The 23,751-nt window shown below is 47.1% G+C and overlaps 1 protein-coding gene across 7 annotated transcripts in view; it reads left to right on the forward strand.

The window, feature by feature from the left end:
* The window catches only part of LOC311065027 (titin-like), a 223,490-nt gene that overhangs the window by 132,338 nt on the left and 67,401 nt on the right, over positions 1 to 23,751 (forward strand). For all 7 annotated transcript variants that reach the window (XM_084085185.1, XM_084085189.1, XM_084085191.1 and 4 more), the window contains 45 exons: positions 440 to 591; positions 776 to 923; positions 1,108 to 1,285; positions 1,405 to 1,526; positions 1,706 to 1,993; positions 2,554 to 2,850; positions 3,067 to 3,253; positions 3,423 to 3,538; positions 3,643 to 3,942; positions 4,416 to 4,715; positions 5,051 to 5,156; positions 5,329 to 5,525; positions 5,997 to 6,308; positions 6,606 to 6,884; positions 7,085 to 7,203; positions 7,335 to 7,515; positions 7,649 to 7,951; positions 8,717 to 9,301; positions 9,672 to 9,974; positions 10,250 to 10,406; positions 10,526 to 10,668; positions 10,812 to 10,930; positions 11,081 to 11,546; positions 11,771 to 12,064; positions 12,596 to 12,895; positions 13,368 to 13,688; positions 13,977 to 14,209; positions 14,599 to 14,913; positions 15,043 to 15,157; positions 15,590 to 15,898; positions 16,350 to 16,531; positions 16,814 to 16,943; positions 17,158 to 17,309; positions 17,434 to 17,581; positions 17,701 to 17,921; positions 18,126 to 18,222; positions 18,346 to 18,642; positions 19,041 to 19,340; positions 19,833 to 20,147; positions 20,911 to 21,134; positions 21,308 to 21,458; positions 21,549 to 21,830; positions 22,217 to 22,519; positions 22,775 to 23,080; positions 23,221 to 23,502. In XM_084085185.1, the coding sequence (XP_083941311.1) occupies positions 440 to 591; positions 776 to 923; positions 1,108 to 1,285; positions 1,405 to 1,526; positions 1,706 to 1,993; positions 2,554 to 2,850; positions 3,067 to 3,253; positions 3,423 to 3,538; positions 3,643 to 3,942; positions 4,416 to 4,715; positions 5,051 to 5,156; positions 5,329 to 5,525; positions 5,997 to 6,308; positions 6,606 to 6,884; positions 7,085 to 7,203; positions 7,335 to 7,515; positions 7,649 to 7,951; positions 8,717 to 9,301; positions 9,672 to 9,974; positions 10,250 to 10,406; positions 10,526 to 10,668; positions 10,812 to 10,930; positions 11,081 to 11,546; positions 11,771 to 12,064; positions 12,596 to 12,895; positions 13,368 to 13,688; positions 13,977 to 14,209; positions 14,599 to 14,913; positions 15,043 to 15,157; positions 15,590 to 15,898; positions 16,350 to 16,531; positions 16,814 to 16,943; positions 17,158 to 17,309; positions 17,434 to 17,581; positions 17,701 to 17,921; positions 18,126 to 18,222; positions 18,346 to 18,642; positions 19,041 to 19,340; positions 19,833 to 20,147; positions 20,911 to 21,134; positions 21,308 to 21,458; positions 21,549 to 21,830; positions 22,217 to 22,519; positions 22,775 to 23,080; positions 23,221 to 23,502 (10,635 nt within the window). The remainder of the gene's footprint in view (positions 1 to 439; positions 592 to 775; positions 924 to 1,107; positions 1,286 to 1,404; positions 1,527 to 1,705; positions 1,994 to 2,553; positions 2,851 to 3,066; positions 3,254 to 3,422; positions 3,539 to 3,642; positions 3,943 to 4,415; positions 4,716 to 5,050; positions 5,157 to 5,328; positions 5,526 to 5,996; positions 6,309 to 6,605; positions 6,885 to 7,084; positions 7,204 to 7,334; positions 7,516 to 7,648; positions 7,952 to 8,716; positions 9,302 to 9,671; positions 9,975 to 10,249; positions 10,407 to 10,525; positions 10,669 to 10,811; positions 10,931 to 11,080; positions 11,547 to 11,770; positions 12,065 to 12,595; positions 12,896 to 13,367; positions 13,689 to 13,976; positions 14,210 to 14,598; positions 14,914 to 15,042; positions 15,158 to 15,589; positions 15,899 to 16,349; positions 16,532 to 16,813; positions 16,944 to 17,157; positions 17,310 to 17,433; positions 17,582 to 17,700; positions 17,922 to 18,125; positions 18,223 to 18,345; positions 18,643 to 19,040; positions 19,341 to 19,832; positions 20,148 to 20,910; positions 21,135 to 21,307; positions 21,459 to 21,548; positions 21,831 to 22,216; positions 22,520 to 22,774; positions 23,081 to 23,220; positions 23,503 to 23,751) is intronic.

Below are 23,751 nucleotides of genomic sequence, written 5' to 3' on the forward strand. Positions count from 1 at the left end.
ATAATGCAATTCAATATGCTTTACATAAAATATTAAGGAAAAGAAACAAAAAGGACATTTGAATACAGAAACGAAACCTGTTCAGGACATTAAAACAGTAAAACATTACTTTGCAGAAGAAAGGTTTTTACTTTTAGCTGTGATTTTAAGAAATAATTCAATTAATCGAAACGGTAATCGATAGAATAATGGCTAAGAAGATACAGTAATGGATAGTTGCAGCCCTATTGTAGATTTGTTTAACCACTTCATTGGTATTGTGGGGAAAGCTTTCGCTGAAAATAGCCGATCAACAATCTCACAACGTGTCGCAAAGTGAAAGCTTTCCCCACAGTAACAGAAAACAGAGAAGACACTACTATAGAGCAGCTATAGCGACTAATATGGTCAACCATATAGGGTTTAAGTGGTGAATCTAACCATTGTGTTGGACCTCCAGCTTGTCCCAGCGCTCCTAAGGACTTCAAGGTGCTGGAGGTGACCAGACAACACGTCCATCTGACCTGGGAGTCTCCCGAACACGATGGAGGAAGTCCTCTCACCGGCTACCAGGTGGAGAAACGAGACGTGTCCCGCAAGACCTGGGTCAAGGTACGGTACACTCCACACACACACACACACACACACACACACACACACACACACACACACACACACACACACACACACACACACACACACACACACACAAGAATCAAAGCAGGAGTCAGTAAGCCTACATGTTGATGTGTGGACAGTATGATAATGAGCTGTGTATGTTTGCTGTGTCTCTCAGGTGATCACAGGCATTGAAGATCAGGAGTTCACAGTGACAGACGTGGTGGAAGGCAAGGAGTATCTGTTCAGAGTCACAGCCTGTAACAAGTGCGGGCCCGGAGAGCCAGCCTACATCGAGGACCCCGTGAACGTGTCCTCTCCTGCCAGTGAGTTTCCTTTTAGTACAGCTCAGTAAACATTAAACAAGACATCGGTGCAGTGATATATATTGATACATTCGCTCCTAGATGTGTTTTACCACGGGAATCAGCCAATCAGAATCAAGGGCTGGATTTATCCGTTTTAGATAATCCAATAAACGTAAACTCAATAAACTCTCTCCCACTCCAGCCGTACCGGATCCTCCCGAGAGCCTGAAGTGGAGAGACAAGTCTGCCAGTGGCATCTTCCTGACGTGGGAACCTCCCCGATACGACGGAGGAACCGGCATCAAGGGCTACAACGTGGAGCGCTGCCAGAGAGGCACCGACAAGTGGGAACCCTGTGGCGACATGGTGCCTGAACTCAAGTACGGAAAAACTCATCATCATCATTCATGAAGAGACTGTATAGCATCCTTGTTTAGGTCCATGTTCAGAGCTCGTGTGTACGGCTTGTTAACATGCTTCTTGGTGTGTTTGTGTGCAGGTGCCAGGTGACAGGGCTGATTGAGGGTCAGTGGTACGCGTACCGCGTTAGAGCTCTCAACAGACTGGGAGCCAGCTCGCCCTGCAAGGCTACGGACGAGATCCAAGCCGTTGATCCTAAAGGTAACGCACGCACACGCACACGCACACGCACACACACACACACACACACACACACACACACACACACACACACACACACACACACACACACAGCTACATTAACACAGTTAATCCAACAAGACATAGAAATATTCTGTAGTCCTGCATTACGAATTTTTGTGTCGTGTGTCGCCCTGCAGAGGCGCCAGAGATCCAGCTGGACGCCAAGCTGCTGGCCGGTCTGACGGCCAAGGCGGGCAGCAAGATAGAGCTCCCCGCAGAGGTGAAGGGCAAACCGGAGCCCAAGGTCAAGTGGACCAAGGCCGACCTGGTACTGCAGCCCGACGACAGAGTGACCATCGACACCAAGCCCGGCTCCTCCACCGTGGCCATCGCCAAGACAACCCGAGGAGACACCTGCACCTACATCATTGAAGCCACCAACAGCAGTGGCAGAGCCACCGCCACTGTCGATGTCAACATTCTAGGTGAGACAGCCGTGTTAGTTAGTAACCCCAGGTTACCTGATATAATTGGAGCCTAATTGGAGTTTATGGGTCTGTTATTTTGTGAAGCGCAAAAAAAAGTGCTTGATTAAAGTTTCTATTTAAGAACATTTAACCAGAATGAATTTTCTTTACTTTTTCAAAAATGTCTCCTAAAATAGAGACGCCAGGTTGAAAGTGTCAAAATCTAGCGGCATATTTGCCAATACCGATGTCGTCAAAAAAGTCAAATAATGACTGATATAGTATATCGCAGCTTGTAGATTTTTTTATAGACTTAGGTCTAAATTTGGCAAAGTGTGTTTTTGACACTTTTCAAATAATTTTATTGGAGTAAAACAAATTCAATATTTGCCTCTGAGATGCAGTGGAGTACAAGTATAACGTATTGAAACAGGGACACACAAGTCAATGAAAAGTAAACTCAAAATTGTACAGCACTTGAGTAAATATACTTATTTACTTCCCACCGCTGCCTGAAATCAGAGATACCGAGAATGATCTGAATCCTAATCTCCGTGTTTGTTTTCTCTCTTGTCCAGACAAGCCCGGTCCTCCCGCTGCATTCGACATCTCTGACATCACCAACACCACGTGCTTCCTGGCCTGGAACCCGCCCAGAGACGACGGAGGCTCCAGGGTCACCAACTACATTGTGGAACGCCGCGAAGCGTCCAGCTCCATCTGGCACAAGCTGTCGTCCACCGTCAAACAGACCACATATACGGCCACGGGCCTGACGCGCTTTAAGGAGTATGTCTTCAGGGTTTTCGCTGAGAACCAGTTTGGCGTGGGCCTGGGGTCTGAGAGTCCCACCATCGTGGCCAAATATCCCTTCGGTACGTTAAACCTTGGCTGGACCGCGTGTTTACATGCAAGAAAACGTCACGTCTGAAGTAGAAATATCACTGACATGACATGTTGTATTCATTACCAGGGTTATCATTGTTATGATCTATGTAATATGTAATTATGTAATAATTGTGATAGGCCTATTATTTATATCACCGCAACTGCAATTAACGTCAATTAACGTCCTGACTTCTCTCACCCAGACACCCCTGGAGCTCCCTACAACCTGCAGCATTCAGACGTGACCAAGGACTCTGTGAAATTGGCCTGGTTCGAGCCCGAGGAGGATGGCGGCAGTCCCATCACTGGATACTGGGTGGAGAGATACGAAGCAGACCATGACCGGTGGATGAGATGCAACAAGCTGCCCATCAAAGACACAAACTACAGGTCTGTCTGCTGCTTCATTTAAGACTGTGTTCTTTTTATTAATTAACTATAATAACCCTGTTGAGAGCCAGTATGTATTAGAAACAGAGGTATTGTTGTATGTATGTACAGTAGGATACATGTAGCAGTACATATACTGATGGAGCTGCTGTTGTGTTTTGGTGTGCAGAGTCAAAGGTCTCCCCACCAAGAAGAAGTACAAGTTCAGAGTGCTGGCCGAGAACCTGGCAGGAACTGGAAACCCCAGCAAGGAGACAGACCAGATCCTCATCAAAGATCCCATTGGTAAAACTGCTGGGGACAAGCACAGAAAAGCCTATTAAGAACATTATTATTCGCAATATTATTGTCCTGATGACATTTCTAATAACTGTGTTATTATTGTTCAGATCCTCCATGGGCTCCCGGCAAACCCACTGTGTCGGACGTGGCCAAGACCTCCTGCTCCCTCAGCTGGACCAAGCCAGAGCACGACGGCGGAATCAAGATCGATGGTTTCATCATTGAGATGCTGAAGAGTGGAACCACCGACTGGATCCGCGTGGCCGAGGACGTCAAAGACCTGGACTACTTCCTGAAGGGCCTGATGGAGAAGGCGGAGTATTCCTTCAGGGTGAAGGCCGTCAACGCGGCCGGAGAGAGCGAACCCTCCGAGCCCAGCGACCCCATCCTCTGCAAGGAGAGACTCAGTGAGTAGAACTAGTACCTAATAACTATTACCTAATACAGGGGTTTTCAACGTTTTCAGGCCAGGGACCCCCAAACTGATGGGGAGATGGAGCAGGGACCCCCTACCTTGTAGGATGGGGGGGATACGACATATATTGTATAATTATGTATAACATTGTGTTTCATAATTTATAAACATACCATGTTATTGTGCATTCAATACTAAGCTATTAAAAATAATAGACACATTAATACATTCATGCTTTTATTTTAAACATACATGTACAAGGCATAGTGAGTAGGGTGGCCATACTGCCATTCATAAACATATAGACGTATTAACTTATTAACTGACAACCAATCTCAATACTATCAACAATCTGTCAATTGCACAGTATACAAGCTATTAAAAATGGACAGAATCATGAGTTGGTCATCAGGTCATCGAGTTGACGTTTAATGTCTCCCCTCTCCTCCTCCTCCTCCTCTCCAGACCCCCCTAGCGCCCCCCGCTGGCTGAAGGTGCTGAGCATCAGCAGGAACAAAGCCGACCTGACCTGGACGGCACCAGAGAGAGACGGAGGTTCCCGCATCCTCAACTACGTGGTGGAGAAGAGAGACGTGAGGCGCAAGGGCTGGCAGGCCGTGGACACCACCATCAAGGAGCTGACGTACTCGGTGACGCCCCTCAACGAGGGCTCCCTGTACGTGTTCAGAGTGGCCGCCGAGAACGCCGTGGGCGTCGGAGCCTTCTGCGAACTGGCCGACTCTGTGCTCGCCAAAGATACTTTCAGTAAGTCAACTCACTAATAATGCTCATTATAAGATGCCCCGTCCATTTCTGTTGACTCACTCTGCGTCTCATTGGTGGGCTGTGGAACAGTTCAGATACCTGCATAACAGTGACATCGTCGATGGGGAATTCCAAGCTAATAGAAAACTACAGCCTTTCTCTTCCTGGAAAGTTAGCATGCTGAAATATAAGCCTATGTTTTTTGCATTAATACAAAAAAAAGCAGGTTTCTGAACTGTCCACAGCCATCCTCTGAGACACAGTGTCATACTTACAGTATGTAATGTAAACGTACCTCAAACTTGTACTAAGTAATGCATGTTTTTGTGGTGCAGCTACACCTGGAGCTCCCACCCAGCTGGTGGTGGAAGGAGTCAGTAAGAGACACGTTGACCTGATGTGGGACGCCCCACACGAGGACGGCGGAAGACCCGTACTCAAGTAAGAAACAGGAAAAAACACACTTTATCTGAACAATCAAAACGTAGTGACAAATAAACCCTATAGATTCTTGATTCACTGAAAATGCTTTTATTTGGTAACACTGCCTAATAAATGTGGCAATATTTGTTAACACGGTCTAATAAATATATGTAATTTTGTGTTTCATCAGGTATCAAATAGAGAAGAAGGAGAAGTTGGGAACTCGCTGGGTGAAGTGTGGAAAGACTGCAGGTCCCGAATGCCGCTACAAAGTCACTGACGTCATTGAGGGAACCGAGGTGCAGTTCCAGGTCTGTGCTGAGAACGAGGCTGGCGTTGGACACGCCAGCGAACCCACAGAGATTTACACCATTGAAGACCGCACAGGTTTGTCTTTTCATCAGAATTTTGGATTCGTGGTTTGACTATAATGGATCTCTGCTTTGATGGTAAACCTGGAAGGGTTCCTACATGTGTATTAATATAAAAATTATGACTGGGCATTATATTGATATTATATTTATATTGTGACATGAGGCTAGATATCATCTGGGATTTTGGATATTGTAATATCGTGATATGGCATGAGTGTTGTTTTTTTCCTGGTTTTAATCACTGAAGCCCTATATCATCCAAATAGCCAATCCTGTAGATCTGCTATTTTTGCATTGGGGGGGGGGAATAGATTTTGTCCATATTGCCCAGCCCTACAAAAAATATTAATTTGAATAAATGTCAGCGCTATGTCATAATGAATATTAATAATTGCCTGTACTATGTGTCATAATGAATCTGTTAAACCATCTCTTTACTATATGTAGTATGATATATAAATATATAATATAAATATTCTTACAGGCGTCCCATCTCCTCCCATTGAGCTGCACGTGACCGCGGCGAGTCGTACCTTCCTGTCCATCGCCTGGAAGCCTCCAGAGAGGGACGGTGGCGTGCGTATCACCGGCTACCACGTGGAGATGTGCGAGGCCGGCAGCGACAAGTGGATGAGGATCAACGACCGGCCCGTGAAGGAGCTGAAGTACCGCGCGGGCGCAGAGGAAGGCATCGTGGCCGAGAAGGAGTACACCTTCCGAGTGCGAGCCTTCAACGCCGTGGGCGTGGGCGAGCCGTCCGACATCTCCGAGACTGTGGCCGCGAACGACTCCGAATGTAAGTAACCCTCACTAACAGATCTCTGTCTGTTTCCGTCTGTCTGTCTCTGTCTCTGTCTCTGTCTCTGTCTCTGTCTCTGTCTCTGTCTCTGTCTCTGTCTCTGTCTCTCTCTCTCTCTCTCTCTGTGTGTCTGAGCTCTGACACAGCTGGACTGTGCAGCGAGTGTTTGGTGCCACTGTTTACAGTGTGGACACTCACCATAATTATCATTATAGTTATAGTCTATCGTCCTTTAACTCCTTTTTGTCTTGATGTGATGTTGAGGTGTTAATGTTATCCCCCATCGTGTTGCAGGTATCCCCACACTGGAGTTCGCGGCTCTGGACCTGGTGGTGGTGGAGACAGAGAAGATGACCATCAACATTCCCTTCAAGGCTATTCCTACTCCTCGCATCAGCTGGCACAAAGACGGCAAGGAGCTGAAGGCCAGCGAGCGCATCATTTTCAGCCAGGAGTTCACTGGGTGTCGTGTGGAGGCAGAGAACAGTGTGCACCCGGACGCAGGACAATACAAAGTCACCGTGGAGAACAGCCTGGGACAGGCTAGCGCCACCGTCAACGTCAAAGTCATCGGTACGTCTCTCTCACACAAATGCACATTCTACTGCTATTTTTTTGTGGAAAATATGGGTAAAAATATCAGTAATCGGTGGTGTAGTTCTCACCGCAATTGGGATGGGCATCGGACCCATGAACCTGACATAGTTGGGGGCTCTGGTATGTTTTGTGTTGAAGCTGACCGTTGAAGCTCCTCTTATCTGTACGTTTATCAGGGCTGCCTGGACCATGCAAGGAGATCGTCGCTACTGACATCACCAAGAGCAGCTGTAAGGTGTCCTGGGATCCTCCCAACTACGATGGAGGAACGCCCGTCACACACTATGTCATGCAGGTAATGACATACCTCTCTACTGTTGTCCAAACATAGGCTATATGACCCATTTCGGGTCACAGACCCGTCTTTATGTGTCGCGAGTACATACTCATTATTTTGTGTGTGTGTGTGTGTGTGTGTGTGTGCAGCGTCGTGAGGCCGGCAGAAGGACGTACGTCAACCAGATGTCAGGAGAGATGAAGCTGACCTGGCCCGTTAAGGACCTGATCCCCATGGGAGAGTACTACTTCAGAGTCCAGGCTGTCAACAAGATTGGAGGAGGAGAGTTCACAGAGCTCCGCAACCCTGTTATCGCTGAGGACCAGAAACGTACGACATTACTCTTTCTACATGAATAGATAAAACACTTTGTTCTTTAATAGAATAAAATCATACTTCCACTTCCAAGTCCACTAACCATTACAACTCATTGCACTTATAATATATTGTGTGTTTTTTCCAGATCCCCCAGACCCTCCGGTGGACGTGGAGACCAACTTCCCCACAGCCAGCACAATGACCCTGACCTGGAAGCCCCCCATGTATGACGGAGGCTGCAAGATCATGGGCTACATCCTGGAGAAGATCGTGAAGGGAGACGAGAAGTGGTCCAGATGCAACGACTTCCTGGTGCCCGTGACCTCCTACACCGTCAGAGGACTGGAGGAGGGAAAGAACTACCAGTTCAGAGTGACGGCCGAGAACGCGGCAGGCCTCAGTGAACCCTCTCGCGCCTCGCCTTTCGCCAAGGCCTTGGACGCCATCGGTAAGACATGATAGTACCGACACGTTTCAGCATCGCCATTTAAGCCACTTCATTCACTGAATGAAACCTAGTGGGCCTTCATCTCACTGAAGAATGACACACAACCAGTGGTGTAAAATAACTAAGTACATATACTTAAGTACTGTACTTAAGTACACGTTTGAGGATGTTTTTACTTTACTGGAGTATTTCCCATTTCCAGTGCTTTTACTTCTACTTCACTACAATTATTTGAAAACGTTACTAGTTACTTTATCGATTTTTAGTATTATCACAAAACAATAACATACATTAACCACTTCAGCCCTATATATATTTCTGCCATTTGAAAACAGCCGATCTACAGTACAAGCTCACAATGCGTTGCCATATGACACATTGTGAGCTTGTAGATCTGCTATTTTCAAAAGGTTTTATACATTTTGAACTTGTGAAATGGGACATTCTGCACAATGAGTACTTTTACTTTTGGTACTTTAAGTACATTTTGATACCAATACTTTTGTACTTTTACTCCTTATTATTTGTAATACCTTACTTTTACAGAGTATTTCTACACTGCAGTATTGCTACTTTTACTTAAGTAAAGAATTGAGTACTTTTTCCACCACTGCACACAACATACGCATATATCTACATCTCTAAATACGAAGCATATATCCACAGCATTGACTAATCACAACGTTCTAGAAACACGGTTTCTACTAAAAGCACCTGGTCTGCTTAAACCGTAAACATGGTGTTTGTTGTCTCTCTCCCCTTAAGATCCACCCAAAGTGTTCCTGAGCGGCAGTCTGGCTCAAGGCCTCAACGTCAAGAGAGGATACGAGATCAGCCTGACCGCCAACATCTCCGGGGCGCCGTACCCGGAGATCATCTGGTACTGGAACGACACGCCCATCAGGCCCGAGCCCCTCAGGGTCCGCGGCGAGAAGCCCGTCAAGAAGGAGGTGAAAGTGGTGAAGAAGGAGGAGGAAGGAGAAAAGAAGGAGGGAGAGGAAGCAGAAAAGACGGAAGAAGGAGCAGAGAAGAAGGAGGAAGCAGCACCAGCAGAAGAGAAGAAGGAGGAAGCAGCGGCAGAGGTGAAGGAGGGAGAGGAAGGAGAGAAGAAAGAGGGAGAGGAAGGAGAGAAGAAGGAGGAGCCAGCAGCAGCGGCGGAGGCGGTGGTAGAGGAGGAGGAGGAGTCGGACTACCCCACGCTGAGCGAGCGCCTGACCATCGACAACAGCCACCGGGGCGAGTCCCACCTCGTGGTGAGGGACACGGTCCGTGGAGACCACGGCGTCTACTCCATCAAGGTGGTGAACAGCCACGGCAAATCCACGGCCGTCTGTGACGTCAACGTGCTGGGTAAGATTCTGTTCTATTCTATTCTATTTCTATCGTAAATCAGTGATAGATAGATATAGATAAATCGCGCCGATTATCTGACATTTTTAGATATTCAGCATCGGCCGATTAGCTCCTCATGCATTGAAGGAGGCATAAGCTCAGTTCTATAACTTGTGTAAATTTACTTGTGAAAAGTTATTAACTTAAGAAATGTGTGTAATTTGTTATTATTATTAAACTGTTTTGGATGCAAAACATCTCAGCATCGGTCATTGAAAAACCCTAATTGGTTGACCACTAATTGCAATGCATCACTGCGGTGACAATGGACACATTTAAATCAAAGCCGCATTGAGACGTTGTGTGTTATGTGTGACTCCTCCTCCAGATGCTCCCGGTCCTCCGGTGAACTTCCGCTTCGAGGAGATCAGGAAGAACTCGGTGCTCTGCAAGTGGGACGCTCCTCTGGACGACGGAGGCAGCGACATCCTCAACTACACCCTGGAGAAGAAGGACAACACCAAGGCGGAGTTCGGTTGGAGCTCCGTCACCACCATCCTGGCCAGCTGCCGCTTCATGGTGCCCAAGCTCATTGAGAAGAAGGAGTACATCTTCAGAGCCGTGGCCGAGAACAAGTTCGGTCCCGGTCCGCCCTGCGTCTCCAAGCCCATGATCGCCAAGAATCCATTTGGTGCGTTTTCCACTAGGTTCCACTAAGTTTCCACTCCAGTAGGGTTTACCTAACACCTGTTATTCAGTAACTGTGATTCTGGGTGCAGATGCAGAGTATGCAGTCGTATTACCTTATTAATTAGGCCTACTGATGCACATGTTAGATCAAACAACTTGAATGTAGTATTTTTTACTACCTTTTGAAAGCTTCCTCAGAAAACACTGACTGAATCTGTCAAAAACTGTCTGAAACTGTCAATGATGAGTGTATATATTTGCATTGCATTTTCTCAGAGCTTCCTGGCATCCCTGACAAACCAGACGTGGTTGACATCACCGCCACCAGCATGGTGGTGACCTGGGAGCCTCCGGATGACAGCGGTAACCCCATCACGGGATACTGGGTGGAGAAACGAGAGATCAACAGCACCCACTGGTCTAGAGCCAATAGGTGAGACAGCCTCAACCGTTGAAGAGATACCCATGGTGTCATTTGTTTTGGGGACCTGATCCTAGATCTGTTGTAAATTCCAATGAAGAGAGATGTAACAGTTGCGGTTGTGTTTGCAGGGATCCGGTCGCAGACACAGAGCTGTGTGTGGAGGGTCTTATGGAAGGCCTCACCTACATCTTCAGAGTAGCAGCAGAGAACCAGGCTGGACCAGGAAAGTTCAGCCTCCCGTCAGAACCCAAGACCGCCCAGGCTGCAATCTGTAAGTACAGTAAACATTACACACTGCACAATACACACATCTCCTAAAACCCCAAAGGCACTACACCATTTGTACTACTACACCATTTGTTATTATTATGGATTTGGTATTAAATATGAACGTGTGTTTCTCCTCCTCCTCAGTGCCTCCTGGTCCTCCCGCGCCCAGAATTCTGGAGACGACGGACCACTCCATCGACGTGGAGTGGGACATTCCTGCAGACAACGGCGGAGGAGAGATCATTGGATACCACGTTGAGAAGGTCTTTATTCATGCCAGACACGAAACAGATCGTTATATGTATCAATCAGTCATCATAGTGAGGGATTGTTCCTGTTGTTGTTTTCTTTAGAAATGTGACGCTTTGTAACTGATAATAACCAACGTTCTGTGTTGTTGTTTGGTCTCACAGTGCATGGCCGGTCAGAAGGAATGGTCCAGAGCCACCGAGCGCCTGCAGAAGACCAGAGTCTTCACGGTGTTCGGAGTCAGAGAGGGAGGGAAGTACATGGTCCGAGTGATGGGCGTCAACGCCGCCGGAGAGGGAACGCCCGGCATGACTCAAGCCGTGTTCGTCAGGAACCCCGCAGAGATGCCGGTGATCGAGATGGACCTGAACATCAAGAACAACGGCCTCATCATCAGAGCCGGCGAGAACCTGTGGCTGCCGATCACCGTGCGCGGCAAGCCCAAGCCCAGCGTGTCCTGGCTGATCGAGGACAAGAAGCCCGACGAGAAACGCGTGGAGATCCTGGAGGAAGGAGAGCAGAGCATCGTGTCCATCAAGAATGCCGTCAGGGAGGACTGTGGAAAGTACGCCATCAGCGCCTGTAATCCCAGCGGAATCAAGTCTGCCTGGTGCAGAGTGGACGTAGTGGGTGAGTAGTAGGACATCACATGAGTACTTTCTACTTTTGGTACTTTAAGTACATTTTGATACCAATACTTTTGTACTTTTACTCAAGTACATTTTGAATTCCGGACTTTTAGTATTCTACATTGCAGTATTGATACTTTTTCCACCACTGTACCAACGGGTATTGAACTGGAGTCTAGATAATTGACAGCTTGTGCCTCCTCCACCCCCCTCCTCTCTTTCCAGATGTCCCTGGACCATGCACAGACCTGAAGCCCGTCGTGGTGACCCGCAAGATGATCTTCCTGAACTGGGACGACCCAGAAGACAACGGAGGAAGCGACATCACAGGCTTCGTGGTGGAGAGGAAAGACGCCAAGATGCACTCCTACAGGCAGCCCATCGAGACCGTAGGGTCCAAGTGTGAGATTGCCGGCATCGTGGAGGAAATGGAATACATGTTCCAGGTCACCGCCAAGAACAAGTACGGCCTGGGCGTGCCCGTGGAGCTGGGACCTATCAAGGCTGTGGACCCACAGAGTAAGTTGTGGACTGAATTGTTGTATATGCTATATATATACTATACAGTGGTGTGGTGTAAAGTAACTAAGTAAGTAAAGTTACGCCAGTAAAGTGTTGAGGTATTTTTACTTTACTGTAGTATTTGCAGTTTTCAGTACTTTTACTTCTACTCCACTACATCTCAGAGGAAAATATTATACTTTTACTCCACCACGTCTATGTGAAAACTTTAGTTACTAGTTACTTTGCAGATATAAATGATTACATTATAAAACATACATTAACCGCCCTATTTTATATATATAGGCTATTTGAAAATAGCCGATCTATAGATCTGCTATTTTCAAAGATTTTAGTACTTTTACTTTTGGTAGTTAAAGTACATTTTGATGCCAATACTTTTGTACTTCAACTCAATTAGCCTCACATTTTGAACAAAGGCCTTTTACTTGTAACAGAGTATTTTCGTATTGCAGTATTGCTACTTTTACTTTTTCCTCCACTGGTTAAGACATCTTCTGAACATCTTCCATCATGTGCTTCCCTCAGGTCCTCCCAGCTACCCGGAGAAGTTCCACTACATCGAGAGAACCAAGAACTCCATCACGTTCTCGTGGAAGCCCCCGCGCAACGACGGCGGCAGCCCCATCATAGGCTACACCGTGGAGAAGAAGCGGGTGGACAAGGAGAAGTTCGAGGTCTGCAACGCCGAGCTGTGCCCCAACCTCACCATGACCGTGGAGGGTCTGGAGGAGGACTGGAAGTACGAGTTCAGGATCAAGTGTACCAACCTGCTGGGAGAGAGCCAGCCGTCCATCGCCATGGCCGTGGTCATTCAGGATGATGAAGGTATACCTGCGTCTCAGAGACAAATGTTGTACTTTTGCTCCACTACAATTATTTGAAAACTTTACTTGCTAGTTACTTTGCAGATATTCATTATTACGTTATAAAACATACATCAACCACTTTAGCCCTATTTTATACCTAGGCTATTTGAAAATAGCAGATCTACAAGCCCACAACGCGTCGCATCGCGGCGTGTTGTGGGCTTGTAGATCTGCTATTTTCAAACATTTTAGTACTTTCACTTTTGGTACTTTAAGTACATTTTGATACAAATACTTTTGTACTTTTACTCAAGTAACATTTTGAACACAAGGCCTTTTCCGTGTAACAGAGTGTTTTTATATTGTGGTATTTCTGCTTTTACTCAAGTAAAATATCTAAGCACTTCTTCCACCACTGCTAACTTTACCACATTCGATACTTTGCTCCAACACCACTGAGCTTCTCCTCCTCTTCGTTTCTGCCTCCTCAGTTTCTCCCGAGATCAAGATGCTGAAGGTGTTCAAGGGCGACTCCATCGTGGTGAAGAAGGGAGACCCCATCGAGCTCCCGGCGGCCATCACCGGCCTGCCCATCCCCACCGTGGAGTGGCTGAAGGACGACGTGCTGATCGATCCGGCCACCCTGGTCGAGGACGGCCCCATGAAGATCGAGACGGCGGACACCGGCCGGGTGAACTGCAAGACCACCCTCACCATCCCCTCGGCCAATAGGAGAGACAAGGCCATCTACACCATCACCGCCTCCAACAACATGGGCTCCGCCCATCATCACATCACCGTCATGGTGCTGGGTGAGTCGGCCTTATATACATTTCGGCCATTTTGAAAACTTGAAATGGGACATTTCGGCATACTGAGTACTTCTACTTTTGGTACTTTAAGTACATTTCTAATTGCAGAAATTTAGTTATAACAGAGTATTTCTATTTTGTAGTTTTGCTACTTTTACTTAAGTAACCATTAGCGGAGGTTCATACAATCTGTCTACTTTTAGACCAAGGCCTGAGACCCTCTCCTCTCCTCTCCTCTCCTCTCCTCTCCTCTCCTCTCCTCTCCTCTCCTCTCTCTCTCCCCCGCAGATCGCCCCACACCACCCAGGAACCTGGGCGTGGCCAACATCAGGGCCGAGTCCTGCTACCTGAACTGGGAGCCGCCATTGGACAACGGCGGCAGTGAGCTGACCAATTACATCGTGGAGAAGCTGTTGGTGGTGGAGGAGGGCCAGGAGCCCGAGTTGGAGGAGGGAGAGGAAGCACCTCCTGCTCCCCAGTGGGAGGAGGTCACCAGCACCATCGTTGAGAAGAAATACGGGGTCAGTTTTTCTTATTACTTACTACAAATACTAGTACGATTACTACTGCTCAGTGGTCTTCACTTGAGTATGTCCATTCTTCAATACTTTATACTTCTACTCTGCTGCATCTCAGTTCTTTTTAGTTACTTAGTTACTTTAGTTACAAAAACACACATTAACCAATTCGCTATTTTATTCTTTGCCTATTTGAAAATACTAGCCAATCTACAAGCTGACAACGCGCCACGATGTGACCTGTTGTGAGCTTGTAGATCTGCAATTTTCAAAATATTTTGACAATATTTGGAAACTTTTGGAAAAAGAAAAAAAAAAAACATTTATATACGCAGTACTTTTTCTTCCACCACTGACAGTCTTGTCATGCTCTCTCTCTCCTCTCTCTCAAGGTGTGGAACCTGGAGACCAACCAGACCTACATGTTCAGGGTGCGGGCCGAGAACCGCTACGGCAAGTCGGACCCCGCCATGACCGAACAGGTGCCCATCAAGGACCCCTTCGGTCTGCCCGGACCCCCGGAGAAGCCCAAGATCACCGAGCACTCCAAGACCTCCATGACGCTGACCTGGGAGCCCCCCAGGGAGAGCGGAGGCTCCATGGTCGTCGGCTACTGGCTGGAGAAGAGGGAGGTGGGCAGCGAGTACTGGGCCAAGGTCAACAAGGTCCCCGTCAGCAAGAGAGGCATGAAGGGCTGGGAGTACCAGGTCAGTGTTTATGATTATGAATTATGAATTATTATGAAAAAACCTTTTGGGAGTAACATGTCACCTTCATTTCGTTGAGTGTGTTTGTGTGTAATATTGTTGTTAATATGTTTTGATATTGCTCTGTAGGTGACTCGTCTGTTTGAAGGAACAGAGTATGAGTTCAGAGTCGCTGCCAGTAACAATTCTGGAGTCGGAGCGTTCAGCTCACCTTCTGACTCTGCCTTCGCTGTCGACCCTATCAGTAAGTACACATTAATGCTACTGCTTCTAGTTCTACTATATACTATATCTAATACTAGTCCTGCTATGATAAACACAGGGTGGGGGGTACATTCTTGTGGGTCAAGAGTAAATAAAATAAATAAAAAGATAGTGAAAACAGCACATCCACTAGATCTGAACAAGTAGATCGGCAATTTTCTTTTACTATTTTTGAACTACAGTAGGGCTTAGTTACTTCATTATGTAACGTTTGACTTCGTTCTCTGTGGAATGAAGTCAAACAAAATGGGGGTCCCCATTTCAAATATGATTATTTAGGGGGGTCCCCAGTTCAAATATGATTATTTTGGGGGGTCATGGCATGAAAAGGCTGAGAACCACTGATCTAAACAAATGTCCCTCTCTCTCTCTCTCTCTCTCTCTCTCTCTCTCTCTCTCTCTCCCTCCCCAGCTCCCCCCGGCATGCCCGCCGCTCCGGTGGTGGCGGACAAGAACAAGTACAGCGTCTCGCTGGCCTGGAAGGCCCCCGAGTGGGACGGCGGAAGCCCCATCAAGGGCTACATCATCCAGATCCAGGACGAGGGCGGCCAGGACTGGATCCCCGTCAACGACATGGAGAGCCTGTGCACAGAGACCACGTTCACCGTACCATCACTCAAAGAGCTCAAGATCTACCGCTTCAGGATCATCGCCGTCAACGACATCGGAGAGTCGGACCCCAGTCCCAAGACCGATGATACCATGGTGGAGGAGATTCACAGTAAGTCACTACAGATATAAGCTTGAAGATCTGCTATTTTTGCTATTTGTGAAACATTACATTTTTTATTATTTTTTTATGTTATTAGCAGTGGTGTAAAGTAACTAGGTACATTAACTCAAGTACTGTACGTATTTTTATTTTACTGGAGTGTTTCCGTTTTTCAATACTTTAACTTCTACTCCACTACATCTCAGAGGAAAATATTGTACTTTTACTCCACTACAATTATTTGAAAACTTTAGTTACTAGTTACTTTGTAGATTTAGATTAGTTTTACAAAACCACTTCAGCCCTATCTACATTTAGACCATTTGAAAATAACCGATCTACAAGCCCCTCCTGTGATCTTTGGCAGCCCCAAAGATGGGGCCCGGCCGGACCCCAGCTTTGGGGAAACATGTGTCCTAGTATTTCTCTAACGCTGACTGCGTTCTGTCTCTCTCTCCAGCCGAACCAAAACTCACCCTGGACATGATGGCCGATGACCTGCTGTTCGTCAGAGCTGGAGATCCATTCAAGATCCCTATCCTCGTGGAGGGCCGCCCCACTCCCAAGGTCACCTGGGACTTCTACGGCAAGGCCAAGACGGAGAGGAAGTGCAAACTCCACCAGCTTCCCATCGACTGCCAGGTCAGAAAAACGGGACAGAAAGGCATAGACATAAACGTGTAGTAGACGCAATGTTGGCCAATGCCAACGCTGCCCACATATTTTGCAGGGTAGCTTCTCATAACTCCACTGCAAGAAATAATGCCTGAGTAATTCCCCCCCCCCTGTTTTATAACCATTAGGCCTACTGTACCAATACTATCGTGTATTTATCTATGCAAAAGGGGGGGAAGGAAAAACACCATAGAAAAAAACACCTTGAAAAGCGGTCAGTAGTATAACCCTGTGTTGTGTTGCTCCTAGATTGAGACGACAGACACCATGTCGATAGTGAGCTTCCCCTGCAGTGTGAGGACACACTCTGGTCGCTACACCATCGCCGCCAAGAACAAGACAGGACAAAAGCACATCAACGTCTTTGTCACCGTCCTCGGTATGTAAATACACCCTCACACTCAATGTCAACCATTCTTATCTTTGTTATTAAAACTACTACCTGTCTTTTGAGTCACGTTGTAGACTGTAGTCAACATTTCAAATGTAGATTACAGGTGCATCTCCAAAAAATGTAATACTTTTTTTTAGCTGCACCAGTATAATACGGTATGTTGTTGTCGTGAGTCTGACTGTGCCTGTGTCTCCTCCAGACGTCCCTGGGGCTCCCAAGGACCTGAGGGTGACCGACGTCACCAGAAGCACCATGAGGCTGATCTGGAAGCTCCCCGACACCGACGGAGGAGAGCGCATTAAGACCTACTACATTGAGAAGAGATGTGTGACCGACAAGGCCTGGACCATAGTAAGATAACACCACCAACATTTTAACTGCCTTGTTTACCGGTGTGAATGTACTCCCTCAAGACTGTCGACTCACACAATGTTCACAAAGTTGATGAATTAATCGCTGCTGTGTTGTTGTCTAGGTGAATGTAGCATGTGCCAGCCAGGCCTACGTGTGCCCTGGCCTGTTGGAGGGCCAGGAGTATCTGTTCAGAGTCAAGGCTGAGAACAGACTGGGCTTCGGACCGCACGCCCTCACCACAGACCCAGTCAAAGCCAGAGACCCCATCTGTAAGAGAACATGAAATACGACAATGATATTATTACTGAAACATTCTAAACTACCAAAAATAATAATACTTCTATACATCAAACAACCAACTAAACATTTCTATTCTCTTCTCCTCCAGATCCTCCCGATTCTCCCACTAAGGTGAAGATCAACCTGGTGACCAAGAGCACGGTGACTCTGACCTGGGAGGCTCCTAAGAACAACGGAGGCTCTCCGGTCTCGCATTACATCATCGAGAGGCTGTGTTGGGACCCCAGCGCCAAGCAGAAGGAGACCTGGAAGCTGTGCAACAAGAGGAACGTCGAGGAGCTCACCTTCATAGTGGAGGAACTGAAGGAGGTCAGTCTGGTGGTCTCCTCCTGTCTTTGGTTAAAAACAAACGAACATCCGCGATACAGAAAGTGTAACTAAATGGTGTCCCTGTATAGCAGTGGTTCTCAAATTTAGTTTGTGTTTGGCTGTGGAACCCCATTCGATCTTAGTTGTACTCGTTTATTATCATAGTGTCATGTGGTTTTAAATGTGTTGTTATCGTTGTTCCAGGGAGGAGAGTATGAGTTCAGAGTGAAGGCTGTGAACGAGGCGGGACCCAGCAGACCCTCAGCCACCGCTGGACCAATGGTCATCAAGGACCAGACCTGTGAGTTAACTGACAAGTTGGCTCGGCCAATCACAAACTGTGTGAACATCTAGTCTATATAGTCATATATAGAACCATATATAGTCAATCCACTAACCCAGCTCATCCTCTCCTCTCCTCCAGGCGCTCCAACCATCGAGGCGCGTGACGCCATCGAGGGAGAGGAGGGCTGTGACGTCAGCGTGGTGGGGAAGATCACCGGCTGTCCGTTCCCCACGCTCAGCTGGCAGAAGGCCACGCTGGCCAAGCCGGACGTGAAGACGGCCGTGCACTACGACCAGCACATGAACAAACTGGTGACCTGGGACAAATGCACCCTGCTGGTCCACCAGTCCACCAGAGAGGACAATGCCATTTACACCCTGACCGCCACCAACAGCCTGGGAACCTGCAGCAAGGACATCAAACTCACCGTTCTGGGTCAGAAAACATGTTCCGAGTTGCATTCGTTGAGTCGTTGCTGTCGGGCAGATAAACCTTTGAATCTCCATATTTCAGCTTTTTTTAAATTCAACATATGAATACAAATTTAATTTCTGTTTGCCTTTTAGGCTTTGTAATAAAAAATACTTAATAACTTAAATATGCAAAGAAATTATTGACATATTTAATAATTTTGTTAAATAGTATGTAAAAGTAATGTAAAATAGCGGAAATAGCAGATCTACAAGCTTGTAAACTTGAACATTTTTCAACATGGAAACGATTATGACAATTGTGACAGGCCTAGTTATAGTTTCACCTCCGGTTTTGTTTGTGGTCCCAATAAAATGACGCTAAAATGACGCTCTCCATTCATTCCCGCCCGCCCTCAATAGGTCCACCTGGGCCACCCATGGCACCCGTCGTGCTGACCGAGGTGTTCGCCGACAGGATCGGACTGTCCTGGAAGCCTCCCAAGGACGACGGCGGCTCCAAGATCACCAACTACGTGGTGGAGAAGAGGGAGGAGAACAGGAAGTCGTGGGTCCACGTGTCCAACGACCCCAAGGAGTGCGCCTACGTGGTGACGCGCCTGACGGAGAACCACGAGTACGAGTTCAGGGTGTTGGCTCAGAACAAGTACGGCGTGGGACCCGGGATCGTCAGCCCATCAGAGAAGGCCCGCAACCTCTTCAGTGAGTTCATTATTATTGTCTTGATACCCAGGGCTCTCACCATCATGATATTTTAGTTGATCATTAGTTGTTGTACAAATAATTTCGATTAATGACTTAAATGTTTAAAAAATGTATTTCTGTTCTGGCCTAAAACAGGCCATGTACTGTTAATAATTGTATACTTAAAAATATATATAAAATAACATTTTAATAGTGAAAATAGACATGCTCACAACATGTCGCATGAACATTTTTCAAAAGAAAATACGGCTTAAGTTGTTAACGTATGTTTTGGAATAATAATCTGAATCTACAAAGTAACTTGAAGCTAAAGTTTTCAAATAATTTGCCTCTGAGGTGTAGTGGAGTGAGTGGAAGCACAAAGGCTCGAAAAAAAAAAATACTCAAGTGAAGTAAAAGTACAGCAGCACTTGAGTAAATGCACTTAGTTACTTTACACTAGTGGTTTAACACGTGGTTGGTGTTCGTTCGCCCTCTCTCTCTCCGCAGCGGTTCCCGGCCAGCCCGAGAAGCCCACGGTCACGGAGGTGTGCCTGGAGTCCATGACGATCAACTGGGACGAGCCCAAGTACAACGGCGGCTCCGACGTCACCACCTACATCATTGAGAAGAAGGAGACCACCGGCAAGCGCTGGGCCAAGGTCACCCGCGACCCCATCCATGCGCTGCCCATCGGCAACAACTTTGACGTCACCGGCCTGCTGCCGCTCGCCGTCTACCACTTCAGGGTGACCGCCGGCAACGCCGCCGGCTACGGTCTGCCCAGCGTGCCCTCCGACCACGTCGTCTGCAGAGACCCCATCGGTAAGAGACCCTTTTGTAGTCGACCGACGCTAGTTAAAACCTTTAAATGACAAAACTGTTAAAGGTAGTGTAAACGTTGACCCATTCAAACCGGGTTATCTGTGTAACCACTTTATCCATATAGTATACTTTGGGCTATTCAAAAATTTGAAGATATACAAGCTCATAGCGTGGCACCGAGTGCCGCGCTATGAACTTGTAGATCTGCTATTTTTATTTTAAAAAATGATTTTAAAGCGAACATTTTTAACTCAAATCTTTGCTTCTGTGGGGTCCCTGGAACAAATATATTTTGAGATGGGGGTCTGCGGTGAAATAAATATCATTTTCGGTGGTCCTTGACAGGAAAATGTTTGGGAACCACTGATATTATGGCAACATAGTTTTTTTTCCAAAAAAGCTGTTAGGATTTAGAAGACATTTGTAGAATCCCCAGAAGCAAAGATTTGAGTTACAAATGTTAGCTTTAAAAATATATATTCAAAGATTTGCACACATTTTCACGATAAAAAAAAAAAAATGCAGATCTACAAGCTTGTAAATCTGCTATTTTTTTTATAGCCCAAAGAAATAAAAAAAAATACACAGATGCGTTCCTGGTCTTAATGGGTTAAAGGTAGTGTAAGTGATATGTTTTGGTTAAAACAAAAGTAAAATAGACTTAATACTCTGTTATTGTACAATAACTGGAAATTATTGCTTTGTATTATAAACAGTTCCTGTTTATCTAATAATCGCTGTGTCATGTGTCTGTCCCATACAGAGCCCCCTGGTCCCCCGATCCCCAAGGTGACAGACTGGACCAAGTCCACGGTGGAGCTGGAGTGGCTCCCCCCTGTGGTGGACGGAGGCTCCAAGGTCACAGGATACTTTGTGGAGTTCAAGGAGGTGAACAAGGAGGAGGAGGATTTGAAGGCGCAGAGGAGACAGTTCATGAGCCCCGAAGATTTGGAGGCACAGGAGCCCGAGACAGAAGAATGGGACAAGGTCAGCTAAAAAAACATATTTTAAGTTTAATTTGTAAACCGTGTGTTGAAGCTTAGAGATTGCCTTAAGACCAATTTCCCAGTTTGAGCGACTTGGTTAATTGTGGCCCAGGACTGTTTGTGTGTCCAAACCAATCCCTGTTGACTCAATAGAAAAAACGTCTTCTTCTTTAGGCGAAAGACAACGAGATCAGAGGAACCAAGTTTGTGGTTGCAGAGCTGAAGGAAGGAGGTCTGTACCGCTTCAGGGTGAGAGCCGTCAACGTGGCCGGGGTCGGAGAACCAGGACACGTGGCTGAGATGATCGAATGCAAAGACAGAACCAGTAAGACACTCTCACCTGTCCCCCTCCTCCAAGACTTACACAAGTTTAATTTCTATTTGTATTCACGGTAACCTCTCCTCTCCCCTCCAGTTCCTCCTGAGATGGATCTGGATGCGTCGGTGAAGGAGAAGATGGTGCTCCACGCCGGAGCGACCATCCGTATCATCGCCTACGTCTCCGGTAAACCGGCTCCGACGATCACCTGGGCTAAAGACGAAGCCGAGGTCCCCGCGGACGCAGCGGTGGAGAAAACGGGCATCTCCAACTCTCTGGTCATCAAGAACTGCAAGCGCGCGCACCAGGGCATGTACACCCTGAGCGCCAAGAACGAAGGAGGAGAGAGGAAGAAGGTCATCATCGTGGAGGTCCTGGGTAAGATAACGATAATAACATTGAGAATACATTACCACCAGTTGCATAGTGTCAAAGTTAAATGTTTACAAGAATAAACTGAAAAGTCCAAATTAAGTGTGGTTCGGACCACTAAAGTACAACAAAAGAAGAAATTCCAAGGCACTCTTCTGGCAAGAAAGTTTAAAAAGCTTTTATTAATTTTGGGGGTGAACTATCCCTTTAAGTGGCTATTCCATATCAGAAATATTAAAAACAATACATCATAAAAAAGGGAACCCATGTGAAGGCTGGGTTACGCATCAAACATTTACAACTTCCGAAGAAAGCATAGACAGAATTTCACCTTACCTAAGACATTAGTCCACTGTTTAATCCCAAGTGCTTTCTGTCTCCCCTCTCTCCAGATGTTCCCGGACCTGTAGGCCAGCCGTTCGCTGGAGAGGCCCTGACCCTGGACTCCTGCAAGCTGACCTGGTCCTCCCCGGAGGACAACGGTGGCTCCGCCATCACCAACTACATCATCGAGAAGAGGGAGTCCGACCGCATGGGCTGGACGTCCGTCTCCTACACGGTGACCAGGAACAACGCCGTGGTGCAGGGGCTCATCGACGGGAAGGGCTACTTCTTCAGGATCGCCGCCGAGAACATCATCGGCATGGGTCCCTTCATCTCGACGGACAAGATGGTGCTCATCACAGATCCCATCTGTACGGTTTTATGATTTTTATGTTTTTCTATCTCAGATTTATGTTCATATGTGTCATGAATATAAATCCAAATTTTAGGTATATATATATATATTAGGGATGCACCAATTTCTCAGCCATACATCGGTATCGTCCGATACTCGCCTTGTTGACTATCATCGGTGTATCTACGTTGACATTCACCAAAGTTTCATAAATCTATATAGTTGATTTGCTCTTCCTCACTTCCCTTCTCTCTCCTCCTCCTCATCCCAGCTGTCCCCGAGCGCCCCGAGGAACTGGAGGTGACGGCCATCAGCAAGGAATCCGTCACGGTGGCCTGGAGGCCACCCAAGTACGACGGCGGCTGCGAGGTGACCGGCTACGTCCTGGAGGCTCGCCTCCTGGGCAAAGACCACTTCAGCCGTGTGGGCGCGGACAGCGCCCTGCTGGAGAAGACCTTCACGCACGCCGGCCTGAAGGAGGGCTCCAGCTACGAGTTCAAAGCGGCCGCGGTCAACCAGGTGGGACAGGGCAGGTTCTCCTTCGCAACCAAACCCGTCCAGTGCAAAGACGAGCTGGGTGAGTACTACTGACTGCTGGAAATCCATCCAAATATTTAACATCAAATGCTTCAATATGGAAGAATAAATACCTGATCTGATATACTACATATATATATATATATATGCAACGCTTATCCCGCTTATTATGTCTTCCAGAACCACCCACCCTGGACCTGGACTTCAGAGACAGGCTCATGGTGAAGGTTGGAGACATGTGCGTCCTGGCGGGACGCTACACAGGTAAACCCGCCGCCACCGTCGCCTGGACCAAGAACGAGGAGGAGCTGGTGACTGACGAGGAGATCGGCACCAGCCACACCGCCAGCACCCTGAGCCTGACCATCAGCAAGGTGAAGAGGGAGCACAGCGGGAACTACCTGGTCACCGTGGAGAACCTCGTGGGAACGCGCAAGGGAATGTGCACGCTGACCGTCGTTGGTGAGTGGCAAACTTACAGTTTTGAAACTGTAATAGTTTTTTTTTATTTGATTTTGCATTTCAGTATATGTGCCTGGGTGGGTGCTCAAAACTGTTGAAAGCCAACCCACCTCAATCCCCCCCGGCAGCAAAATATTAATTGTAGAAACTCATATAATCGTCTGAGACTCAGACATGAACTTGTCGAAACATTGTTTCCAACAAAAGCCAAACAATACACGAGAATCCAGCTCGAATGACCACTGTAAG

Source organism: Gymnoscopelus microlampas, assembly GCF_963454915.1.
Source record: "Gymnoscopelus microlampas genome assembly, chromosome: 17".
In the NCBI taxonomy this organism is placed as follows: Eukaryota; Metazoa; Chordata; class Actinopteri; order Myctophiformes; family Myctophidae; genus Gymnoscopelus; species Gymnoscopelus microlampas.